The sequence below is a fragment of the Periplaneta americana genome, chromosome 11 (assembly GCF_040183065.1).
Source record: "Periplaneta americana isolate PAMFEO1 chromosome 11, P.americana_PAMFEO1_priV1, whole genome shotgun sequence".
NCBI lineage: Eukaryota > Metazoa > Arthropoda > Insecta > Blattodea > Blattidae > Periplaneta > Periplaneta americana.
Window position 1 is genome coordinate 15,234,721 of NC_091127.1, and position 26,311 is coordinate 15,261,031.

Below are 26,311 nucleotides of genomic sequence, written 5' to 3' on the forward strand. Positions count from 1 at the left end.
AACGCGATATTTTGACTGCTTGGAATTTCATTATCGTATTCTATCGAATCGTATCATATCGAAATGAGTAAACAGCTACAACAATGGACAATTTTATGCAATAATCGATTGTTGGCATTCTTCCTGTCAGTATTTCATCAGTCATATTACACATATGAAACAATACTAACAATACCATCCCATCGCACCTCCTCATACTCATCCTCTTTCACAATAGCCATGCCAAGACTCTGGAATTCGCTACCTGCTAGCATCAGGGACTGTCGAAATAAAATTGAATTCAAACGCAATAAGTTGGTCAGTAATTGAGACTCGTTCAGATATGGTTTCTTGTAAATAGTTCTCTTAATCTATCACAAAGTATTTCAATATCCGGTAATTTCATCACTATAGAATTTTGTTATTGAAGGTTTAATTTGTAATTCAGTAAATACAAAAATATTCTTTGTTCTTAACTTCTATGATAAAATGTCTAGTTTTCATTAATCAGGTAATCTTGTCGTACTTTAATTTTTATTGTAATTGTAATTGTAAATTTAATATTAATTGTAATTTTATTGTTCATATTATAGTTGTAATTCCCTGGTAGAGGGGCAGAGAAGGCCTGACGGCCTTATCTCTACCAGGTTAAATAAATAAATACTAATACTAATACATGTCTGCATTCTACAGAATAACTCGATATAAGAAAGATTGAAAATTGTGGAAGCTTATGTGAGAACAGGTTCGATTAAGGAAACCCGCGAAATTTTCAGGGCAAGTTTCCGGATAGAGAACCGGCAAAAAGAGCAATACAGGGTTTGGTTAAAAAGCGGCGAGCTACGAGATTTGTGCAAGTGTATCTGAACATGATTAGTCATGCTCAGTTGTGTATTAATGCTGCAGAGAGCCATTTTCAACATTTTTTTTTTATGAAAGGTGAGTCCTTTTGAGCATTTCGCCTCGGTATTTTTCTTCTGTATTTACTCTATATTTACACGGGCTACTCTTATCTGCGCCACTCTGTAGTATAGTATGGATGTTAACGTTTTGAAGGATGAATCCAATTTTTAATCTGATGATAGTTCCTAATAGCAAACTCTGTCATAGTCTATTTTAAGAAATTAACAGACTTAATAAACACTGAACGTGTTTCCCTTCCCCCTTGCTGCACTTTTGCTATCCGCAGCTGAGTATTCTTACAGACTGCCGGACCCTGCAGGAAAATTCCTTACATAGGGGCTGCTGTACCTAAATCGTTTCATGCGTGTCCCGTGTTACCTTGTTAGCTCTGGTCTCGACTTCAGTATGAGACATATGAGGGAAACTCGTAATAGGCTTACAGCTGAGGGAGAAGTGCCAAGGAATTACAGTTAAGGATTTTCTCATCAGGAATCCAGGATAGGTGGTAATACAGCATGCCTTAACGTGTCTACACATTGCATTTATTAAATTTGCAATAGAATTGATTTTATTCCTTTTGTGTATTTCATCTAATTATATAATTTACTTTATGCTCGACCATGCCGAAATGTAGTAATTATACACCTGGTAGCAGTCCTTTAATGCATGTCATTAAAGTACACCTACTCATTAAAGTACAGGTGTTCAGCCAATGACAAGTCAGCTTTGTACCGTTATAAAACCGCAAGTATCGATTATTCTCGGATATGCAATCGAAAGAGAATTAGAGAAAAGTCACTGAGGCTGGAAATCCAATACTGTCACAGAAGGTTATGTTCTGTTACTATAATAATTAGCGTTAATTGTAAATAATATTCAAATAAATTCAATTTGTCATCTCGTTTTTCAATGTCGAATTCAATAATCAAGGTTATATCAAGTTTAACGGGATTACATCAAGGTCAATGACATTATTGTTACTCGGAAAAAATCAATATTTTCGCGTCTGCGCACATCTCACAATTCACGACCTAGAACAAGGTCACTTCCGATCTTGTCAGATACAAATAAAATGTATACATCTGAATAATTTCAAGTTAGAAATAAGGTCGAGCATAAAAAGTCGTATGAAACTTGCCTATAATGGTAATTAAGACGCTCGTATGAATATTATGAAACTCGCTTGCGCTCGTTTCATAAATATCCATACTTGCGTCTCAATTACTATCATTATAGTCTCGTTGCATAATGTACTATTAAATTTTGTTTAATCCCTTTAAATTATCATTGATAAAGTCTGAAAAAATATTGTTCTAGTTACAGCCTGATGTATATAGAAAAAATGATACAGTGTTTAAATCCTCCATGTATGGTGGGTCCCTATCACCACGGCATGGCGCGTCCTCAGGTTGCGGATAGAGGAGACGGCCTCCAGATATGGAGGGTAGCTGCGAATATATTGAATAAGCAGTCGTGGACAGCGGATAAGGGGTGGTCCTCCAGCTTGGGGGTTGGGCGAAGGGCTAACAACCCATCACCGTAAAAAAACAGCTTGTTACGAATTCCTACAGTAAGCCTCGGAATAGGACTGATTCTCTGGCACGACCACAGCAAAGGAATAAGGTTTTGAGATTTGGCACTTGGAACGTAACTAGTCTTTATAGAACAGGAGGGGTAACATTAGTAGCAAAAGAACTAGCTAGATATAGAATAGACTTCGTAGGAGTACAAGAGGTTAGGTTAGATGGGAATGGCATACCACAAATAGGAGATTACTTGTTGTATTATGGGGAAGGAAACAATAATCACCAATTAGGAACAGGATTCTTTGTACATAAAAGAATAAAATCAGCAGTAAAAAAGATCGAATTTATCAGTGACAGGTTATCATATTTAGTACTTAAGGGTAGATGGTGCGACATCATAGTTATAAATGCTCACGCCCCTACAGAAGAGAAAGACTACTATATAAAGGATAGCTTCTATGAGGAATTGGAACATACTTTTGATCAGTTCCCTAGATATCACATGAAAATTTTATTGGGGGATTTCAACGCTAAAGTAGGACGGGAGGATATTTTTAGACCAACTATTGGAAAAGAGAGCCTACACGCAATTAGTAGTGACAATGGAGTTAGATTAGTCAACTTTGCCACATCGAAAAATTTAATTGTCAAAAGTACAACATTCCCCCATAAGGATATACATAAATATACTTGGACTTCTCCAGATGGATTGACACACAACCAAATAGATCACATCTTGATAGATAAACGGAGACATACTAGTATAGTAGATATTCGAACTTTCAGGGGTGCAGACTGTAATTCTGACCATTATTTGGTGATTGGAGAATTAAGAGAAAGATTATCAGTAGCCAAGCGAGTAGAGCAACAAGTTAATATTACTAAATTCAATATTTTGAAATTAAAGGACGAGGAAGCTAAGCAAAATTATCAGGTCGAAATTTCGAATAGGTTTGCCACTTTAGAAAGTTCCGACGAAGTTGAGAAAGAATTAGATGTTAATAGCGTGTGGGAAAATATCAGAGATAGTATCAAAATTGCAGCTGAGCAGAGCATAGGTTATTATGAAACTAAGAAAAAGAAACCGTGGTTTGATGAAGATTGTTGCATGGTAGTAGAAAGAAGGAAACAGGCAAAATTGAAATTCTTACAGGATCCAGTTGAGGAGAAGAGAGATAATTATTTCATGAAAGACGGGAAGCAAGTCGTACACTTAGGAATAAAAAGAGAGGTTACTTGAAGGAAAAACTGAATGAGGTAGAAACAAATAGTAAGAATAAAAACATTCGAGATTTATATAAGGGTATAAAGGAATTTAAGAACGGATATCAGCCAAGGGTAAACGTGATCAAGGATGAGAATGGTGACTTGCTTGCAGACTCTCCATCAATCCTAAACAGATGGAAAAACTATTTTGCGCAACTACTAAATGTTCATAGGCCAAATAGAAATGATCGGGACGATACTGAAATACAGACTGCTGAGCCATTTATACCCGAACCTACGCTTTCAGAAGTCGAAATTGCGATAGAAAATCTGAAAAAGTACAAGTCTCCAGGTATCGATCAAATTCCAGCAGAATTAATACAAGAGGGTGGAAGTGCATTATATAGCGAAATTTATAAACTTGTACTTGCTATTTGGGAAAAGGAAATTGTACCAGAACAATGGAAGGAGTCCATAATTGTACCTATTTTTAAGAAGGGGGACAAAACCAACTGTGGTAACTTTCGAGGAATATCACTTTTGTTGACGTCGTACAAAATTTTGTCCAATATTCTTTTGAGGAGATTAACTCCGTACGTAGATGAAATTATTGGGGATCATCAGTGCGGTTTTCGGCGTAATAGATCGACTATTGATCAGATTTTTTGTATTCGGCAGATAATGGAGAAAAAATGGGAGTATAAGGGTACAGTACATCAGTTATTCATAGATTTCAAAAAGGCATATGACTCGTTTAAGAGGGAAGTATTATATGATATTCTTATTGAATTTGGTATTCCCAAGAAACTAGTTCGATTAATTAAAATGTGTCTCAGTGAAACATACAGCAGAGTCCGTATAGGTCAGTTTCTATCTGATCCTTTTCCAATTCACTGCGGGCTAAAGCAGGGAGATGCACTATCACCTTTACTTTTTAACTTCGCGCTAGAATATGCCATTAGGAAAGTTCAGGATAACAGGCAGGGTTTGGAGTTGAACGGGCTACATCAGCTTCTTGTCTATGCAGATGACGTGAATATGTTAGGAGAAAATACACAAACGGTTAGGGAAAACACGGAAATTTTACTTGAAGCAAGTAGAGCGATCGGTTTGGAAGTAAATCCCGAAAAGACAAAGTATATGATTATGTCTCGTGACGGGAATATTGTACGAAATGGAAATATAAATATTGGAGATTTATCCTTCGAAGAGGTGGAAAAATTCAAATATCTTGGAGCAACAGTAACAAATATAAATGACACTCTGGAGGAAATTAAACGCAGAATAAATATGGGAAATGCGTGTTATTATTCGGTTGAGAAGCTCTTATCATCCAGTCTGCTGTCCAAAAATCTGAAAGTTAGAATTTATAAAACAGTTATATTACCGGTTCTTCTATATGGCTGTGAAACTTGGACTCTCACTCTGAGAGAGGAACATAGGTTAAGGGTGTTTGAGAATAAGGTGCTTAGGAAAATATTTGGGGCTAAGCGGGATGAAGTTACAGGAGAATGGAGAAAGTTACACAACACAGAACTGCACGCATTGTATTCTTCACCTGACATAATTAGGAACTTGAAATCCAGACGTTTGAGATGGGCAGGGCATGTAGCACGTATGGGCGAATCCAGAAATGCATATAGAGTGTTAGTTGGGAGACCGGAGGGAAAAAGACCTTTAGGGAGGCCGAGACGTAGATGGAAGGATAATATTAAAATGGATTTGAGGGAGGTGGGGTATGATGATAGAGACTGGCTTAATCTTGCACAGGATAGGGACCGCTGGCGGGCTTATGTGAGGGCGGCAATGAATCTTCGGGTTCCTTAAAAGCCATTTGTAAGTAAGTAAGTAAGTCTCTCAAATGGAACTTTGTTTGGTGTGTGGAGTATTCTCTACGACGCCGCATCGTTTTCGAAGGACAGAGTAGGACAGACAGACAATATTGTCATTTAGGCCTATATATCGTCGTTTTTCCTGCAATAACTCCTATGTGCAAAATATAAAATTTTTCAGTAGGAAGAAAAAACACATTTATTCATCCTATGGCAGCCGTACATAGAAGACTGCGAATTCTTACATTTTCGAAACAAATAAATGTAATTACATATAGGAGATTTTATTATTTGCTGTATCACTAGTTAAGTTATTTAATAGAGAACAATCTTAAAATCGATAAATATGTCACATAGGGGTTATTTCAGGAATAACGACCGAACGACATTATCGATACTGTTATACTGCCTTATTCTTGTAACTGTTATCAGATTTTGCTTCGTAAGTGGCCAGTACTCATTAGAGTACGGTACTAAATGAAATGAAATATAGAGTGGCTAAAGCTCGAGTTCTCATGGTGAATCTACTGTATATTGAATATCGTGAAAGTTTAAAATTAGTTTTTATTGCGCTAATGCCCAACGGCTAGCAATCAGTGGAACATGTGTTTGCCTTGCTGAAATGTCTCTCTATGTCTTGGAGCGTCCGCCCTTCCGTCTCCGGCAGCTGGAAGTACATGACGATGAAGCAAGTGACGTTCACAGCGCAATATAACCAAAACGTCCCATACAACTGCAGACCTCCTTCAAGGAGCAAGAAAGTCTTGGAGGCAGCGAACACAAACACGTAGTGGCTGGCAGAACATACGCCTGTGCAGAAGCCACGGGTCCTGCAAAGGGCAGAAGAACTCTGTCATCCGTCGAGGTGGTAATTACATGATAATATTGGAGGGAACTCCGCTCACAGAAATTAATTTCTTACAAATATTCTTCCAAACGTGCTACCGGTACATAATATTCCTGGGAAAGACACTAAACTTGTCTCTTCGAGGATAAACTTCTAACTGAAAGGCTGACTGAGATATAAACATTATTTTTTTATGTTTATTGACGTTATCAGAGAGTTTTCGCACACCCGACGCCCGCTTTTCGGCTAACGCTCTGTTGATGCCATTAGTGACGTATTTACTATCGTAAAACTTCGGAAAGAATCGTAAGGAATCGGTGAACGTATTCCTTTAACGTAAGGTCCTATTATATGAGTATTCCATCTCAAATCGACCGAAATATAGAGAAAATTGAACTTACGATTTCTAAACACAGGGACATCATTTTATTTTTACTTGCATTTTTATTGTACCTGCATTTCTGAATGTACTTCACTCCCACCCCTTCACTAATGTCCTTGCTCCCGTCAGACACACAAACTTACGGCCGCTGTTGCATTCGAAGTCTTCAAGCAGTGAAGTAAACACTGCAGTGTATAGTGTGTTTCATAAATATGATTGCGTTTTCTATAGAAGAAAGAACCTATATTAATAATATCGTACTAAAAAATTATATTCAAGAAACGATAAATTCAATTTCAGAGAATATGCTTCAAAATGTTTTTAATAATATGCGTACTGAATTGAAGCCTGCATTGTAATGAACGGCAACCATTTTCAGCAACTTGTTTAAAAATTCGGATTAGCTTATTTTGAATTGAGGTGGCTAGAAGCCTAGATCATATATGTAACAGATAACTCCTCGCTACGTTAAAATCGGCAGCACTTTGAAGAGAACAACCGCCAGGATCGCCACCCGTCCGCCGTAAACGAACACGAGATGGCAGCACAGTCTCTAATGCAATTCATATGGGTATTACGACGTGACTCCTTATGTAACAACTAGATGGCAGCGTAGTAAACCTGACAAAAGTTGTTAACCTCAGAGCCTATAACCCCGACATATCTGTTACATATATGATCTAGGCTAGAAGCAAAGGAATGCTAGTGACATTTGTAATAACATGAGTTAAGTGCATCCAGTGTAAGCTAAAGTATCTAAAAATTTTAGTGGAAAAGGGATATTTTAATCGCATCACACATTAAAATTTAAATAAAAATTTCACCGATTTTACGAAAGCTTAAATATTTAAACCCCATTTTCTCAAAAGTAACTTAAGTGCACTTACAGCCCTTTACTTATGACCCCTCAATTTAAATGCACTCTCTATATTGTATGTTAACATCAATAATTAATATGCTAAATAAAGTAGACATTACATAACGAACATAGCCGCCTGAAAAGTTGAGTTTTTTTTGGAAAAAAAAAAATGTTACTACTCTACTGTATTTTGATAAATTCCGTAAAAGTGATGATCAAACTGAAAATCGTAATATCGTATTTCCCTACAACATAAATGGATACACTACTTTTCTCTCCTCCTATAACTAGCAAAATAATTTTGTTTACATATTGCACTAGTAACATCAAACTCCTGTAATGGAAGGGGGCAACAGTGTTTCCGAGTATAGCCAGGTTAATGTTAAAAATGTCGGTAAAAATAAAGTGATGTCCCTGTACAATGAAACGTAGAGAACTGTGATACAATGCTTTGTGCAAAGTTTGAGGCATCAGAACTTCATAGTGTTTAAATTAAAAATATTTAAATTTATCGTATTTTCATAAAATTAGCAACTTTAAACTGTTGTAACTCCGAAACCCTTTCACCCAATGATCAAAATCATGGTTTATTTTGATGCTGAGAAATTAAAGTTTATATTGACATATAAACAGATTTTCTTACTTTTTTTTTATGGAAATGGAGAAATTTAGATTTTTCTTCATTAAGACGCCTTTGGCTAGGAAAAAAAAATATATATTTTAAAAATATATAGTTAGATTCCGCATTGAAAGTACAAATAAACATATTTTTTACTGATGGCACGTTGATAAGAAAGTATTGAAAATATCAAATAAAGAAAATAAATAGTACGCGCGTGAACTAACCAGCTGACTGTGAGACGGGAGGTAGCCGATACAAACAAGGCCAGGAGACAAACAGACAAACACGTGATGTGTCGTCTAGCAGTCATGGCTGTGTTAGCTTTATCACAGGTTTTCATAAACACAGGAGTAAAATGGCGCACTACGCTCGCTCATCTTCAGCTCTCGGCCAGAGTGACTGCGGTACTGCGCCGTTCAAGTCTAGGCGTGTGAAAATAATCTTTAATACCCTCGAAACTTATTGCCGAGCCATTAAGCAAACAATGCGGAATCCCTCTTAATAATGCAAGGTTTTTTTTTTCAATATTTTTTTTACATTTTTACAAATGGGCAAAAAGCCTAAAAGCAAGTAAAATCAGATTATCTGTCTCTCTGTGTACAATAAAAAATAAGGATTACTTCTTAACATAACCTACCAAATGTCAGCTTCAAAATGAGCTCTCGTTCAATGTTCTGCAGTAAATGGTTCCAGAGTTCTGAGCGCTGAAAGAGGCTTGTTTTTATAAAATACGCTAAATTTGTCGCTCAATAGTACGAAAACCGTTTGACTTTCGATAGTATATTTTTGCAAATGTACTCCCCTCAGCACCTTGTATAAGTAGGGAAAAAATTAGAGTATAAAAAAATGCGAGGTTTTTTTACTGACCGATTTCATATGGAATAGCCCCTATGATATTTCCCGCTCCGTTAAAGATTTATCGTGTCGTAGTTCCTATGATAATTAATCAATCGCGCTGTAATTTGTTTAATTGATAACTCAATGTCTAAAGAAAGCATAGAAAAAAATTCCAAATTTTTAATAGTGGAGGAAAAATAATGATTTCGATGTGATCTGTCCAGAAAAGGCATTTGCACCTTCAAAAATTTGTAAGAGGAAATTTTTTGTGTTTTTTTTTTCTCACCTTACAGGGGGAGTCAAAGCGAGAGAAATGTTGAGACAGAATGGAAATTATTTTTGAAAGTGGTCACTACTCAAAATCATTACTGGTTCCCTAGTTACGGAGAGTTAAACAAGCGATTGTTTTTGCTTGGTGATAGTCTCACGACCCAACCTTTTGTCTGTTGGAATCTCAACGAAAAATTATTTTCTGAGTCTTCTTGTACAGTAGTGGCAAAAAATCCGGACCGCCCCTTGTAGCTGATTTCAGAGCCTTGTTCACTCCAGAGCACGATAGACTGGTAACTAAGACTTTCGTGGTTCGAATCCTGCCTGGGAAGGAAACTTTTTTTAATTCCTTATTCAAATTTATTCCCAATACTTTTCGATTGCAGCGATATTTTACTAATTAATTAACTTATTATTCCCAGAACATGAATTTTACCAGGTTTTTTTTGCCACTACTGTACTACTGTCTTTATCCATCTTGAGCTGCTCTAAATATATTAATATCTCAACACACAAACAACACAAACAAATATAACCACACAGGCGTATACAAACTCAAATGTAACACCTGCAACAACTTCTACGTAGGACAGACAGGCAGATCGTTTCAAACACTTTACAAAGAACACATCACAGCCATAACAAAACTACAAAATACCTCCACATATGCAGAACACATCACAAATGGTAACCACACCCACAGAGACATCAACGCAGACATGTAAATACTGCACATCCAACCAAAAAGCCAGAAACTAAACACACTAGAACAATATGAAATATACAGACACACGAAAACACACCCCAACGAAATTCTCAACACACAACTCAACCACAGTCTAGTATATACAGTCGCGAAGCTCAATACGTAGTAAATATGCAAACATTAGATAGTTGCTTACCACTAGGATCGCTAATATCGCCTCATTACAGGCAATGCAAAATAGAACCGTCACAGTCTATTGTTTCTAGCACCCTCAAAACTCAAGCTTCGTGACTGTATATAGTAGACTGTGACTCCAAAACACACACACTCTTTGACTCTACACTATACCACACGAACGCACCCTCACAGGAAACAGAACAAGAGGCGCCAAGATCAACAACGACCAGTTCTGAAGACGACCCATAAATAGGTCGAAACATGTAAACGAGGTACGTTGAAGTTTAACACAGGAAAGTCTCATCATACATATTCCGAAGATTAATATCGTCCACAGTCGTAAATTTCAAACGAGATGCCATGTTTTAACACCGAATTAGGCCTACCGTAAACTTTGTTCACGTCCACGTTATCCGCCCAGAAATAGCGGGTTCCGCTATTTAAATAACGTCCACGTTATCTGCCTAGAAATTGCGGGTTCCGCTATTTAAATAACGTCCACGTTATCTGCCTACAAAGAGCGGGTTCCGCTATTGAAACAACGTGAGGTGAATGACTCTGATTGTCTCTTTCATCAATGACGTCAACATAGCGTTAACTCTTTAGCGAACCAGTAGGGTTCGAATTCCGAAAACTCTCTCTTGTGTTGGAGACTTGCCTGAAGGGGAACAACTCGGAAAGGAGGACCCATGGCACCATGCCGAACGAGCTGTAGAAGAATGACATGATTGCGAACAGCAGTAATGGCGCCCAGGGGAGCCATAGCGCTCTGTCTTCCTTCTTGGCCGCTTCTAGCTCCACCAGAGCGTACACCCCCAGCAAAAGGGTGCAGAGTCCCGTGACGAGGGAGCCCACCAACGATAGGGGGCGCTTCCCTATTCGGCGGATTCCGGCTGCTAAAACCACAGCCCCCATCAAGCCACCGACTTGCTGTATCACCTGCACACAAAGTGAAAGCCGCATATTGGACTGTGCATTGTTGCCAGGGTTGCCAGATGAAGGAATCGAAACCGTCGTACTATCTTATAAAAACTGTCGTACTTCAGCATAAAACTGTCGTACTTCAGCATAAAACTGTCGTACATTTCTCAGCTTCCTAATGTATTTCTAGTCTACCGCTGTGTAGTAATGGTTAGCATGTCTGATTGTGGAACGAGCGGGCCGGAGTTAATATATATGTATACAGTGGCGGCTCGTGATAAAATATGTGTGTTCACAATTTTGTGTTCCAAAATCGAAGAGAATTTGAAATCGTACGTTTTTAGCCTAATATGAAATGTCATTATTCCAATGTTTCACCATATAAAAGGTAAAGGTATCCCCGTAACATGCCATGAAGGCACTTGGGGGGCATGGAGATAGAGCCCAATGCTTTCCATAATAATAATAATAATAATAATAATAATAATAATAATAATAATAATAATAATAATAATAATAATACATGAAACCTAGTCTTTTTACATCACATATTCATTTTGTATGAGGTCTCGCCCACCTCATTGAATACTACACGGCTACTATGAAGTAGCCAATATGTATTATTACTATTTAATACGAGAAAAATTCGTACCGGCACCGGGAATCGAACCCAGGACCTCTCAGCTCTGCGCGCTGAGCGCTCTTTCCAACTGAGCTATGCCGGGACACGATCCACGGCGCCGGCCGAACCCCTCTCGTAATGCTTTTACGGCCTTACTACCTGCATTTGAGACGATACACGTCATATATGCAGGGGCGCATATTTAAATGACTTTAAATCAGTTCTGTGACAACTGCTAACAGTTAATACATCAAATATTCATTTTGTATGAGGTCTCGCCCACCTCATTGAATACTATACGGCCACTATGAAGTAGCCAATATGTATTATTACTATTTAATACGAGAAAAATTCTTTTTATTTCCAATTTTTCGTGAAAAGCCAGTTTACCCAGTTCTTTAGTCTTCAAAATTACTTGAACAGAGTTCATTGTTTACGTTTGTTAAAATTGATACATAAAACAATTTACAAAAGCGTGTGTTCAGTAATATATAATATACTGTATTTTGATTCACAACACACTGATACACTATAGCCTATACCAGTACTGTAATCCCATTCGCATAGATTGATTACTATAAATACATGCCAGTAAATATTATTCTTAAATAATATACACCACCATACAGATATTTAAATTCATACCACCATCATATTCAGCCAGCACGTCTTTGAAAGCCAAACTATGCTATATGCCGACACTGAAGTATAGTAATTCACAAACTACACTCTCGTAGCAGCACTGTACACACATCCACATAGAGTAAACGTTCCGACAGTGAGATGCTGACACCTGCAGGCTAAAACACAGACTTATTAAATTTTCTCCTCGAGATATAGCACGTAAACGATAGGCATCGATGCACCTGACATCTATAGGATAGATTCACTGTTCACTTAATGCTTTGTGCTCTTGACGAGTCATAAGCGGCCAGCGAAAGACAATTTTCTCCCGCGCATGCGTGAAATTTCTGTAACCTTTTTGAAAAGAGCACGGCTTGTACGTGAACGGATGTTGCCAAGTTTACATACTGTACTCCAACCACGAGAAAGTCTTTCCGGAATGAAACGCAGGGGGGTGATGCTGTGAATGAATGTTGATGTCATAAGGTCACACACGTGGGTACTCGTTTCTCTATTGACTAGCTCTCACAGCACAAACAATAACATTGACACACATGTTTATACTACTCTAGTTACAAAATTAGATCACTGTTAATCTCCTGGTCTTTTAATCTCTCCATACATATGCAGGAGAGCGCATGGTTTTTAAACTGGCGTTATAACGATAATATTGTCTATCTACTTCGCTCCAATAGATGACGCAATAGTAAGCACATTCCTTTCACGGTTGATCTCCTGGTTGGAGAACAGTATGAAGTTTATTCGAGATTGTTAGCTATGCTCTGCCTGTAGTAGCAGCCTATTTTTTTTTTGTAAATTTTTCATATTTATTTATTTGTTTGTAAAATTGTATTGCTAATAGTTACAGCCAATTGTTTGCTAAGCTCTGTCCTGTAATGGCAGCCCATAAATTCGGGGGGGGGGGGCGCTATCGTTCAACAATAAATTTATATATAGTACAATTTTAGATTTGTAATAAAATTGATACATTTTTTTGTTAATACAATATGAAACGTCACTGGCCGTATATATCGATTGTAACAATGATGATGATGATGATAATAATAATAATAATAATAATAATAATAATAATAATAATAATAATAATAATAATAATAATAATTTATTTTAGCTGGCAGAGTTAAGGCCGTAAGGCCTTCTCTTCCACTCAACCAGTAAAAAGTGTATATACATATGGATGAGCTTACATAGCATCCATGGATAATAAGGAAGGTTGTGGAATACCATATAAAGTGCAGTTTCACTATTTTCGTGTAGTATCCTTATTAATGTTATAAAATAAAAGTATATGAATAATTTAAAATCAATTAATATTAAATAATAACGTGAACATGTTATAAAAGTCGTATTTACATGTTTTTAAAAAACTAATCTCAGGAAAATAGCTTTCAACTTCGCCACGTTTGCTGAAGTCCTCGGAAAACGATATAACTTCGTATCGGCATATCATCTGCAGCCCAGTATACACTAAACAAAATGGATACCGTACCTCATTAGTAATTGGGGTTATGAAATCTGAAGATGCTTTGTAAATAAAGTGTAAGTGCAATGTAGAATAACACGTTAACTTTGAACATTGACATTGTTAGTGTCTGCTTTACTTTTTTTTTTAATTGTAATATTTCAGGCCTTTATATTTTCCACGTATTTCGTTGTTGATAGCAAAACGTAATTTTCTTTTGAACATCTTTTACATTTTTACATTTTTCAAAGTTTCTTTTCTGGGATCTGAAGAAACTACCATTCATTTCATTAAATTGAGAATCCCTGAGAATCAAGTTTCATGAACTATTCACTGGGAAACTGTTTATAATCACAGAATTAAAATTTCCCAACAATGGCAACTGATAACTCGTAATGTTGATGAAACTGCATTAAGACACTGCCTTCTTAATTTAGAGCTGCACCGTAATGTCATGGTTTTCAGAAAGTAGTCTATGAAGAAGGCCATGATTTCAGCATTCATGTTCAAAGCTTTCTAGTGTGCAGTTTACAATTAGTATACTAGTTGCTAGTAGTATAGACTTGAGCTTTGAGACACGGCCTGACTCTGAAAATTTCAAAGCTAGTACTTTTTGTGCAGTAACTGACTTTAACTGGAGAACATTAAACGGTTTTTTTCTTTTCTTTTTTAATGCTTTGTATGACTTTGACTGAAGAACATTAAACTTTTTTTTAATAATGTTTCGTGTTCTATATGTTTGTAAAATAGAATGATTAAATACTATGTTAGTAATTAAACAAATATATGTTTATTTGTTTAATTGTCGAAATAATCTTGTTTTTCAGTAAGTTCCGTATAATTCTGACTGTCACTGATTCAGACTGGATTTTTCCCCAATTAATCTGAATTAGTGAGGTTCTACTGTATAACATGTGTGCAGAATATCGGCACAGATGCTTCGGCCAGTGATTTTGTGTGCGTGCAGATGTAGCCATTGTTACAGAATAGGCACTTCTAATATAGAGAGAAGCCCATAGAGACTGTGAATGAAAATGAAATGGTTCCGAAGTTTACCTTCAGAAAGACTCAGATTAAATTAATTACCACCGGAGACCCTCAGTTGGCTCCGTATGCAAATGCAGGTACTTACCGTGGCCCAGTCGGCACTCACTGGCATCTGGAACTCTGTGAAGACTTGTATCATGAAGGGTTTGACAGCCACATACCCGGACCACGCGGTGAAGAACATGAATGGCACGAGGAGCAGCAATGGACGCCGTGTGGTAGGCCGCCCCATTTCCTTGGCGCGCTGTATCAGGCCTGATCTTGTATCAGAGTCCACTCGCACTGCAGTTCAAGCAGAATATATTTTATTGATTTACAGTCTTACTAATAAACCGTGTATAGTTTTTATACGAGACTTACGCAGAGTTGAGACAGAAAACGTTACTAATAAACCGTGAATAAGCTATGGACGTATAAACAGGCTGTAACTATACAATGGGAATTGCTTTGTAGTAGTTATATACACGAAACCCCTTGTTTAATAATAATAATAATAATAATAATAATAATAATAATAATAATAATAATAATAATAATAATAAAGCGCACAAATTGTGCATAAATGAAAGTCACTTGGATTGAACAAAGTTAATGACTGATAGCTGCCGATTCCCACAGACTAGGATATGGTATCTATCACATGTCTTGTTGCATAGGACACACACACAGTTGTCGTCCGGTTCGTGGAAACACTGAATTCTGCAAATCTTGTGGTGGTATCCATGAACCGCCAGCGATGTCACGAAGTGGCGGAGCTTCTGGTTCGTGTCTGTCCAGGTCCGGTTTATCATGGCCTCCGTTGTGTAGAAATCCTCCCAGATGTCTTCCCTCTTCCTTATCCTCTCGTCTAGTGCTTTCTTCCAGTTGGAAGTGGAGGGCAGATCGAGTTTTGTTCTGATGTCTTCTATCAAGAAGGTCTCTTGGTCGAGCACGTACACAGCCTGGATAGAGTGTGTTTTGATACTCCTAGTGCAGCCTTCAAGAAGCGGGCCTTGACGTTCTCTAGGGTATGGAGGTCTTTCGTGCGCAGCTTGTCCCACGTTAGATCTAGTCCGTATGTAAGTATGGGGACTATCTTGGTGTGGAAGATGATCATCGCTGTTTTGAGAGATAGCTTGGTTAGTTCTCTGATGTCATGAATGGCTTTTGTGGCTGCTGTAGCTCTTTGCTTGGTGTGTACCCTGAATGAATTTGTTGTGGTCTGTAGTGTCAGTCCGAGGTATTTGGCCTGGTTTACTGTTTGTAGAGGTTCTTGTTTCAGGAAGATTTTGTCTTGTTGAGATATCTTCCCCCCTTTCCTGAATATCATGTGTTCGGTTTTCTGCATGTTTATCTCCAGCTCATTTTGGTCAGCCCACTTTTCCAGCGCGTAGGTTGCTTTTTGGAGTTCACTCCTGTCATGAGATCCCAGGACCATGTCGTCGGCATAGATATAGATCTTGACATCTGTAGATTCTTCTCTTATTGATTTTACGACGTCGTGGGTGGCGATGTTAAATAATAGAGGACTGAGGGGGTCTCCCTGCAGAACTCCATTTGTTTGAGTGATGTTTGTTGACAAGGTTATGCTGTCTGAGATCTGTACACTGTTACTACTCAGGATGTTGTGGATCAGGCATGTGAGGTCTTTATTTTCCATGGCTATAGACTCTAGTTTTGAGGAGATGATGCTCCTAAACCCCTTGTTTAAGAGTTGTATATAGCGAAAAAATGGCCGCCCCTCTAACAGCTGTTCGTATCGACTGTCATTTTATGATGATGGTTACCTTGTAAACACAGAAGAACAAACCAAAGATCATAGAATTATTAGAATAGTATTGCTGTAGCTTGTACTCTTTGACGAAAATGTAGTGTGGCAATCGATTAGAGCCAGTAGTACTATCGGTATTTAACACGGCACACTAGAGCGCTCTACCGGATGCAATAGAGAACCTCAGATATTCTATTACCTTTCGTAACGAAGTAATGACGAAATTATGACGTAGCTGTGTAACAGTTATACTGTTATACACGACGTATGTAGTGATTATTAGTAAGGAATTTACACAAGACTTATAAACGAGCTACTCATTGTATAAGTATAAGATATTTAAACGTCTGTATATAGGGTTTTTATTAGTAAGACCTTTACTGTTGTTATACTTTCACGGTCTTAAGAAAACTATTAATAAAATAAACTAGGAGCATTAAGAAAAATATTAAAATAAACTAGCAGCATTTCTCACAAAATAAATGCATAGAAACATGCAGCTACCTCATAAATACTTGCAGTAAAAATTTCATCCAGATGGATTAATATTTAGCATAAGAAAGTTGGTGTTGAATCAACAAAAATGAATACAGAAAAATAGATTTGAAAATAAAATGAATATTTATGTAAATTAATATTCTCCTCCGCTACTTTCATCTAGTAACTTCAGGGAGCCAACAAAAAATTACTAGATTTGTAATCATAAATTTTAAAAAAGAATTCTTCGATGAAAACCAATTTTGACAGCTCTTTAAATTCCACGCCCCCCTCCAGCCCTAATTTAAAATGTGTAAACATACGAGTATTTGTAGTCAGAATTGAGCTGAATCCATTTGGGGTATGAAAATATGAATTCTGAATAAGTGAAATAGCTATTAAAAAAAATTGGAAAAATTTTCATAATTTTCAGTGTAGTCTTCCCTTAATGGTGACACCGGATACACCACTAATGTAAAGAAGTGCTGTGACGAAATATATCATATCACATCATATATCATATCATATCATATCATATCATATCATATCATATCATATCATATCATATCATATCATATCATATCATATCATATCATATTATCATATCATGTCATATCATATCATATATCATATCATATATCATATCATATCATATCATATCATATCATATCATATCATATCATATCATATCATATCATATCATATCATATCATATATCATTGCAAGGATTGACAAAGGTTGAATAAGTAGTGAAAGAGGAAAGGTATTGTGCAAGGGCCGTAGTTCGGGTTAAGCAATTTCCGTGGATACTGTATGAAAAATCAGACGATGTTATTTTCTGTAAAATACTCAGGACATTTTTTAGAAACGGCAGTTAAAGTATTCTCAGACTTTTATACACAGTCCTTTTTTTTTAGTAGGTTATTTTACGACGCTTTATCAACAGCTTAGGTTATTTAGCGACTGAATGAGATGAAGGTGATAATGCCGGTGAAATGAGTCCGGGGTCCAGCACCGAAGGTTACCCAGCATTTGCTCGTACTGGGTTGAGGGAAAACCCCGGAAAAAACCTCAACCAAGTAACTTGCCCCGACCGGGAATCGAACCCGGGCCACCTGGTTTCGCGGCCAGACGCGCTAACCGTTACTCCACAGGTGTGGACTACACAGTACTGCCCCCCCCCAAAATCCAATATTTTAAAGAAGTCGGCCGCGTATGACCCCTCATACCTATAGTGTCGGTGACTGGCTCATTGTTGTCGTCCACGAAAGATGGATTGACGAAGGCTGATGGCTCAGCCGTTCCCTGGACCCTGGCGAACTCCGGGTTGCGGTGGTCGGCTTGGGCACCGTACTGCTGCGTGCAGCGCACCATCGAGGAAATGCCCCTCGAGTCATGATAGCTGACCATTTCCGAGAGTTCCTGCAGCACGGCGCTCCCGTGCTCCCACCCCCGCAACCAGCACAAGGCCTTCTCGGCGTCTTTGATCCGACCCTTAGAGATGAGCCAGATCGGCGCCTCGGGCACCTGCGCATGCGTGAGCCAACTGAGTCACTGTCATTCATTTATCTGTGCCATCAAACTACAGAGTGATTTATATAGAACTGACACATTTCTTTCATTAATTGTTTCAAAACGAATTGTGCTAGCGACAACTTATTATACCTAAAATGTAGAGGAATTTTGGGAGATTATTTACCTCTATAGCAAATGATGAAAGAGTGATGGAACGGAGAAAAATTCTCTCCGGCGCCGGGATTTGAACCCGGGTTTTCAGCTCTACGTGCTGATGCTTTATCCACTAAGCCACGCCGGATACAACCCCGACGCAGGTTAGAATCGTCTCAGATTAAGCTCCATCTCTTGGGTTCCCTCTAGTGGCCGCCCTCTCCACTACGTCATAGATGTCTATGAACGCAGGACCGAAGTCCATACATGTGTTGAGGTGCACTCGAATGAGTGACTGGTTGGCCGGGATCCGACGGTATGGGCGCCGTCTTAAATCACAAAGTGATTTATTACGCATATCATATATATATTTTGATGTACCGAAGTACATATGATATTTCCATGCAGATATTCTGCGTCATCATATGATGAAAGAGTGATGGAACGGAGAAAAATCCGGCGTGGCTTAGTGGATAAAGCATCAGCACGTAGAGCTGAAAACCCGGGTTCAAATCCCGGCGCCGGAGAGAATTTTTCTCCGTTATATATATATATATATATTTATTTATTTATCTATAGCAAATGTTGTCTGGCGTTGTCAAATCCGGAGATCTCGGTGGCCACAGGTTCCTGGAAATTATTCGGTCGTCACATAACCGGATAAATGGAACCATGCTTCATCTGTGAACCATGTGATGGACAATATGGCAGGATTTTGCACAATGAACGTCTGAAACCAACAGCAGAATGTTCTGGAGTTTCGATTCCTTGTCACTAGATGCCCAGATGTTTATGTTTTATTCCTATTGTTGGCAGCTATTTTCGACATTTTGTGTCAACGTGAAAATGCAGTACACATTAAATCAACGACTCTTCCTTGTGAAACAATACTGGATTACGAATTCAATTACAGCTACTCAAAGGGCATACCAGAGAGAATTTGGTGTTCGCAATCCTCCCAAAAGAAACACAATACTGGGACTGGTAAACAAATTGGAAACAACTGGATCTCTGGTGAGTGAAAAGGGCAAGCATCGTTCATCTAGGCTTCCCACGGTTGTTGTTGACGTAAGAGCACGACTGGAGCAGTCACCCAAAAAATCATTAAGACGTTTGTCGCAGGAGACAGGGTACACCTACTCAGTGTGTCAGAGAGCCTAAAGCCATATAGGGTTACGGTTGTTCATCAGCTACAGGAACCAGATAAGGATAAAAGATTGAATTATTGACGTTGGTTTCAGACGTCCATTGTGCAAAATCCTCACATATTGTCCATCACGTGGTTCACAGATGAAGCATGGTTCCATTTATCCGGTTATGTGACGACCGAATAATTTCCAGGAACCTGTGGCCACCGAGATCTCCGGATTTGACAACTCCGGACAACATTTGCTATAGAGGTAAATAATCTCCCAAAATTCCTCTACATTTTAGGTATAATAAGTTGTCGCTAGCACAATTCGTTTTGAAACAATTAATGAAAGAAATGTGTCAGTTCTATATAAATCACTCTGTATAATCTGTAAATCGATTTCATTGCAGTAATAGCACAGTCTAGTACAGGCGTTTCAAGGCCAATGCATAGAAGTTGTTACAGAGAGCAAGTGTAGACAGCGTAGTCAGCTGAAGAGATAAGCGTAGTACCCGAAGATAGCCGATCGTTGATTATGTTACAAGCGTGAGCGACCTAAGTTGTAACTGTCGCGGGAGAAATGCTACAAAGCTGTACTTCTGAATTGTACTTAATATCATGTTACAATAGACGGTTGTTTTCGGAAGTAATTTCTTAAGTAACTATTTAAGCACAAGGAACTGGCCACCCTACCTCATTATCTCCTGACCTAGTTGCCTCATAGGTGGTGTCTTATCATTATCACTTGTGAGGTTCAACCCTGTCATCGAACAGTTGACTAAACAGCAACAGTAGGCGTACTTCATTTCTAGTAAATTGTTTTTGGTATCTCTCTTTTCTTATAAGTTTATACTATATTTAAAATAATAATTAAATTATTAAACTTGTTGGCTGTTAAAGTACGTATTGTTATGATATGCCAATATTAATATATTCATTACAATAATAGTTAATAATATGTTTCGTAATGGTTCCAATAATTAATAATAACCAAAACATCTTAGGAATTCACAAACTATTATTTAAAATTAGAACTATTCAAATCTTAAATCTGGTCTCAAATTATTTCCTCAAGTCCTTCTGTACCACACTATAATAATAATAATAATAATAATAATAATAATAATAATAATAATAATAATAATAAATTTATTTTATAATATATCGATGAGTAGAAAGAAGAAATCTGAAGCATGAAGACCCACACATGTTACGTTATTATTTGTTACATTGGTCTTGATTCAAATTAGGTAAACATTCTAGATTAAAGAAACGGTAACAGTCATCCACTAAAACTTGCGTCTCGCACAATTTCACTTTCCCTGTGAAAGCTTTTATTTCTTCATACATTTGCGGTAATAAGAACGGATGAACACAATGGCTGACCGTTACATCCTAGCGGTTTGAGATGTCTATTCAAACGTCGCGGTCAATGACGTCATCCGGAGATACACGAACTGCTCCCGCATCTGGTTTCACTCTTGCATTAAAAAAAAGCGAGAGGAGGAAGTGCTCCGAGAAGGCCCTATTGAGACGTCTGGTCTAGTATAATATACAGTCACGAAGCTTGAGTTGTGAGGGTGCTAGGAACAATAGACTGTGCCGGTACTATTTCGCATTGTCTGTAATGAGGCAATATTAGCGATCCTAGTGGTTAGCAGCTATCTATGGATGCATATTTACTACGTATTGAGCTTCGTGACTGTATATACTAGACTGTGGTAATAGTATGAGAAAATCAATGCATGTTAAACTTAAAAGGAAATTGAATATCCAGGCGAATGCACGATTTCAGGACATGTAAATTCGTCCGAAACTAGCACAAACATTCTATTTTGAAGATCAGGTATTTAATGCAACATGTAAACTCGTCCGAAACTAGCACAAACATTCTATTTTGAAGATCAGGTATTTAATGCAACATGTAAACTCGTCCGAAACTAGCACAAACATTCCATTTTGAAGATCAGGTATTTAATGCAACATGTAAACTCGTCCGAAACTAGCACAAACATTCCATTTTGAAGATCAGGTATTTAATGCAACATGTAAACTCGTCCGAAAATAGCACAAACATTCCATTTTGAAGATCAGGTATTTAATGCAACATGTAAACTCGTCCGAAACTAGCACAAACATTCCATTTTGAAGATCAGGTATTTAATCCAACATGTAAACTCGTCCGAAACTAGCACAAACATTCCATTTTGAAGATCAGGTATTTAATGCAACATGTAAACTCATCCGAAAATAACACAAACATTCCATTTTGAAGATCAGGTATTTAATGCAACATGTAAACTCGTCCGAAACTAGCACAAACATTCCATTTTGAAGATCAGGTATTTAATGCAACATGTAAACTCGTCCGAAACTAGCACAAACATTCCATTTTGAAGATCAGGTATTTTAATCCAACATGTAAACTCGTCCGAAACTAGCACAAACATATCATTTTGAAGGTCAGGTATTTTAATCCAACATGTAAACTCGTCCGAAACTAGCACAAACATTTCATTTTGAAGGTCAGGTATTTTAATCCAACATGTAAACTCGTCCGAAACTAGCACAAACATTCCATTTTGAAGGTCAGGTATTTTAATCCAACACGTAAACTCGTCCGAAACTAGCACAAACATTCCATTTTGAAGATCAGGTATTTTAATCCAACATGTAAACTCGTCCGAAACTAGCACAAACATATCATTTTGAAGGTCAGGTATTTTAATCCAACATGTAAACTCGTCCGAAACTAGCACAAACATATCATTTTGAAGATCAGGTATTTTAATCCAACATGTAAACTCGTCCGAAACTAGCACAAACATATCATTTTGAAGGTCAGGTATTTTAATCCAACATGTAAACTCGTCCGAAACTAGCACAAACATATCATTTTGAAGATCAGGTATTTTAATCCAACATGTAAACTCGTCCGAAACTAGCACAAACATATCATTTTGAAGGTCAGGTATTTTAATCCAACATGTAAACTCGTCCGAAACTAGCACAAACATATCATTTTGAAGGTCAGGTATTTTAATCCAACATGTAAACTCATCCGAAACCAGCACAAACATATCATTTTGAAGATCAGGTATTTTAATCCAACATGTAAACTCGTCCGAAACTAGCACAAACATGTCATTTTGAAGGTCAGGTATTTTAATCCAACATGTAAACTCGTCGGTCAAGCAGGATTTAGAGTGCTGTACGATTTACTTGACGCAAGTAAAGAGCTTGGTGTTTGGAGGTTAAATCCCGAAAAGACAAAGTATATGATTATAACTCGTGACCAAAACAATACGAAATGAAAATATAAAAATTGGACATTTATACTGTTACCCGGTTAATTAGCGGTTATTTTTGCTTGCTGGTTTAACCTGATAACCGGTTATTTTCCTCAATAACCAAACAACCGGTTCAACACCGAATCAAATGTATTTTAATTTTATCTCAAATGTAATGGCGGTCGAACATAGTTTCTTTTTATTATTTTGTACTCTATGTAATCAAACCTGTATACGAATTGTCTCGTATGCCATTCCTAGATGGAGTATGAGTTACTTTACTTAATTCATCTGTCCATAGATGGTAAAACGAAATTCGACTTCGAATCAATGTCAGTAATATATCTGCGTGTATATCAGCATTTCAAACAGCGATAAACTTTTTTTTTTCTAATATCATAGGTTATTGATATTTTCATGTCGTCCCATTAGGTCTCTAGCTTCGCAATAGCGATCATTTTCACAGGTGGACTTCGGGGATTGTTAATTTGTGTTGAAATGGCGAAATGCTTGTCTTAGTATTGGCTAGAAGTTGACAACAACATATAACAACTCACCAGCAGCAAGCACACGGCTGTGACGACGGGAATGGAGGTGCATATGACGGCTGTTGTCCTCCAGTCAGTGAGAGTGCCCGTCAGCAGCACTAACAGTGACCCTAACTGGTACATCACACCTGCAAGTAAGCATTTACAGTAGCTAGGTTATACGCTTAATGTTTCAGACTAGAGTTCTTACTTTTATTTTATCCATATACTTTATATATACAGAATGAACCATAAGTAATGACAGGAAGTTATTCTTTGAGATATTTCGAACTATAAAGCTTAATAAAATTTTGCTCGTTTTTGCTTCCTTTTCGAGATAAAAATTGTTTTATGTGAAATATTTCATAGCGTGTTTTGGGAAAGCCATTGATTTAATTCCCAATATGCTCAGTCAATTTAAAAGAGCAGTGTATTATAATAAATAATTGAAAGAATATTAGTTTTGTACTTTTAAGGGTATGAATCTGTGAAATTTCTAACTTCTACATTTCTGTGGCCAGGAGGAAAAAGGTCTTAAGTCAATTTTTTGTGAAAATAAGATTTTTATATATTCTGAAAGCGGAAACAATTCTCTACAATCTGGTAAAACGGCTAAAGTCAAATAAGACTCCTGACTGGATTTATAGAGCGTTACCGAATGTCCTAAGTACTTTTTGAATCGAGCACACACAGAATAAAGGACTTAAGAATATTTAGTACTTTATTCCTTACAAACAATCACATGTTTACTTTCCATGCTTTCCTATTAAAAAGGTCTAACTTATATTTTAGCCATTTCATCACATACTGACGCCCTTTGCTTTTAAAACTTTAGGCACCAGGGTAAACAGTCCTATAATTGTTTAAGACCCATTTTGCATTCCTAATAATGTACTTTTCTCATTTATTTTGACATGAAAAACGTCTTATGTTTAATAGTTTAATAGTCAGTTTGGGTTCTAGTCTTAAAAAGGCTTAAGTGCGGCTATTTTTGAAAATAATCAAGAAAATTTTTTAATGAGCAACATTACCTATTTAGAAGAAATATAAACAAATAATATCCAGGAAAAACCTCTTAATTAAAAAAAAACTCTATAATTGGCACCATTTTCAGTCTTTCTACTGCTCTCCTGAAAAGTATAAATTTTTACTTAAGACCTTTTTCCTCCCGGCCACAGACTTTTACACCGATAAATCTGAAACGTTAACCATATATTTCTTACATTGTGGATATGCAATACAAATTTTTCACTTTGATATTCAAAATAGTTTACTTGTAATTAATTTGTGTTGTTTTTTTAATACTGAATTAGAAATGCCCTTATTTCAAAGTTTACATAATTTTTCTTTAAATTTATACTTAATTTATTCCTGTATGTAAAATATGACACATGCTTTTCATATTTTTACAATTACTTTTTGAGAAAAAAATATTTACCATTTTAGTTTTTAATTTTTCAATTTTTTAAAACTTATCATTTTCTGAACACATGGTGATTTGAATACTTTTAATAGCAGAAAAAAACACGTGTCAGTTTACTTAATATAATTTTATGGACTTCTGTGCGAAATTTCACTGAGATTGGAGAAAAACTGCATTCATTAGAGCATTTTGAATGTTACAAAATGTTGAAAATTGGAATATCGAGAAAACGAGTATCAAATTACAGCATGTATATGATATATACTATCGATATCTTTCCTTCCTATACAGGTCTACCAAACACATTTTTTCTCCGACATAACAGTGCGAAAAATGAACTGAATGAAAAGTAAAACTAGTTAGAATGAAGAACAAAGTCTGTCAGAATAGCAGCTGAGTGTCAGTTTAAATGACTGCAACTTCACGCACTCGCTGCTCCCTTTAAATTCGTCCTGAGGAGCTTTAAATTGTCATAGAGCCAAAATAAGGACGGGTTTAGAAAACTAAAACATTATTTTATTTTTTAAAGTTAAAAACAAAATTCCCATTTTTAGCGCTTTTTCCCCCCCCCCCGTAATTTACACCTATCCATAGCTTAAATGTGCTGAAATTTGATCATAATAAATGTAACTTTTCGTTTTGAAAAGGAATTTTAAAATGTTACTTATAGGCTATGAGAAGTGTGAATTTCGTAATGTGATTACCTTCGTTTTGTGTCATTATATTAAGAAAACTTTGGTCATTCTTGCTGCTAAAAATTTGGACCAATGAATTTAAGAGTTATTTCTTGAGAACTCGCAAACCGGTACTTCTAAATACCTACTAACGGTCTAAATCATACGTCTTAACAGGGCCTCCTCGGAGCACTTCCTCCTCTATTTATTTTATGTAAAAGTGGAATAAGTTGCGTGAGCAGTTCGTGCATCTCCGGATGACGTCATTGACCGCGACGTTTGAATAAACATCTGCAACCGCTACGATGTTGTGTCCATCTCCGAGGAAAGGATGTCCTTATTACCGCAAATGTATGAAGAATAAAAGCTTTTATAGGAAAAGTGAAATTGTGGGAGTCGCAAGTTTCAGTGGGTAACTGTTACCACTTTATTAATCTAAAATTGTTACCTAATTTGAAACAAGACCAGTGTAACAAATATAATGAAGTACTGAAGGACTTGAGAAAAGAATTTGAGACCAGATTTAA

The 26,311-nt window shown here is 37.0% G+C and overlaps 1 protein-coding gene across 1 annotated transcript in view; it reads right to left on the reverse strand.

Annotated features, from left to right (window-relative positions):
* Positions 1–5,921: 5,921 nt before the first annotated feature.
* Positions 5,922–26,311, reverse strand: part of LOC138708588 (facilitated trehalose transporter Tret1-like) — a 30,710-nt gene continuing 10,320 nt past the window's right edge. Inside the window, exons 4-8 of the mRNA XM_069838704.1 lie at positions 23,718–23,836; positions 18,300–18,597; positions 14,929–15,125; positions 10,805–11,085; positions 5,922–6,276 (exon numbers count right to left, since the gene is read on the reverse strand). Of these exons, the coding sequence (XP_069694805.1) occupies positions 6,033–6,276; positions 10,805–11,085; positions 14,929–15,125; positions 18,300–18,597; positions 23,718–23,836 (1,139 nt within the window). The 3' untranslated portion in view covers positions 5,922–6,032. The remainder of the gene's footprint in view (positions 6,277–10,804; positions 11,086–14,928; positions 15,126–18,299; positions 18,598–23,717; positions 23,837–26,311) is intronic.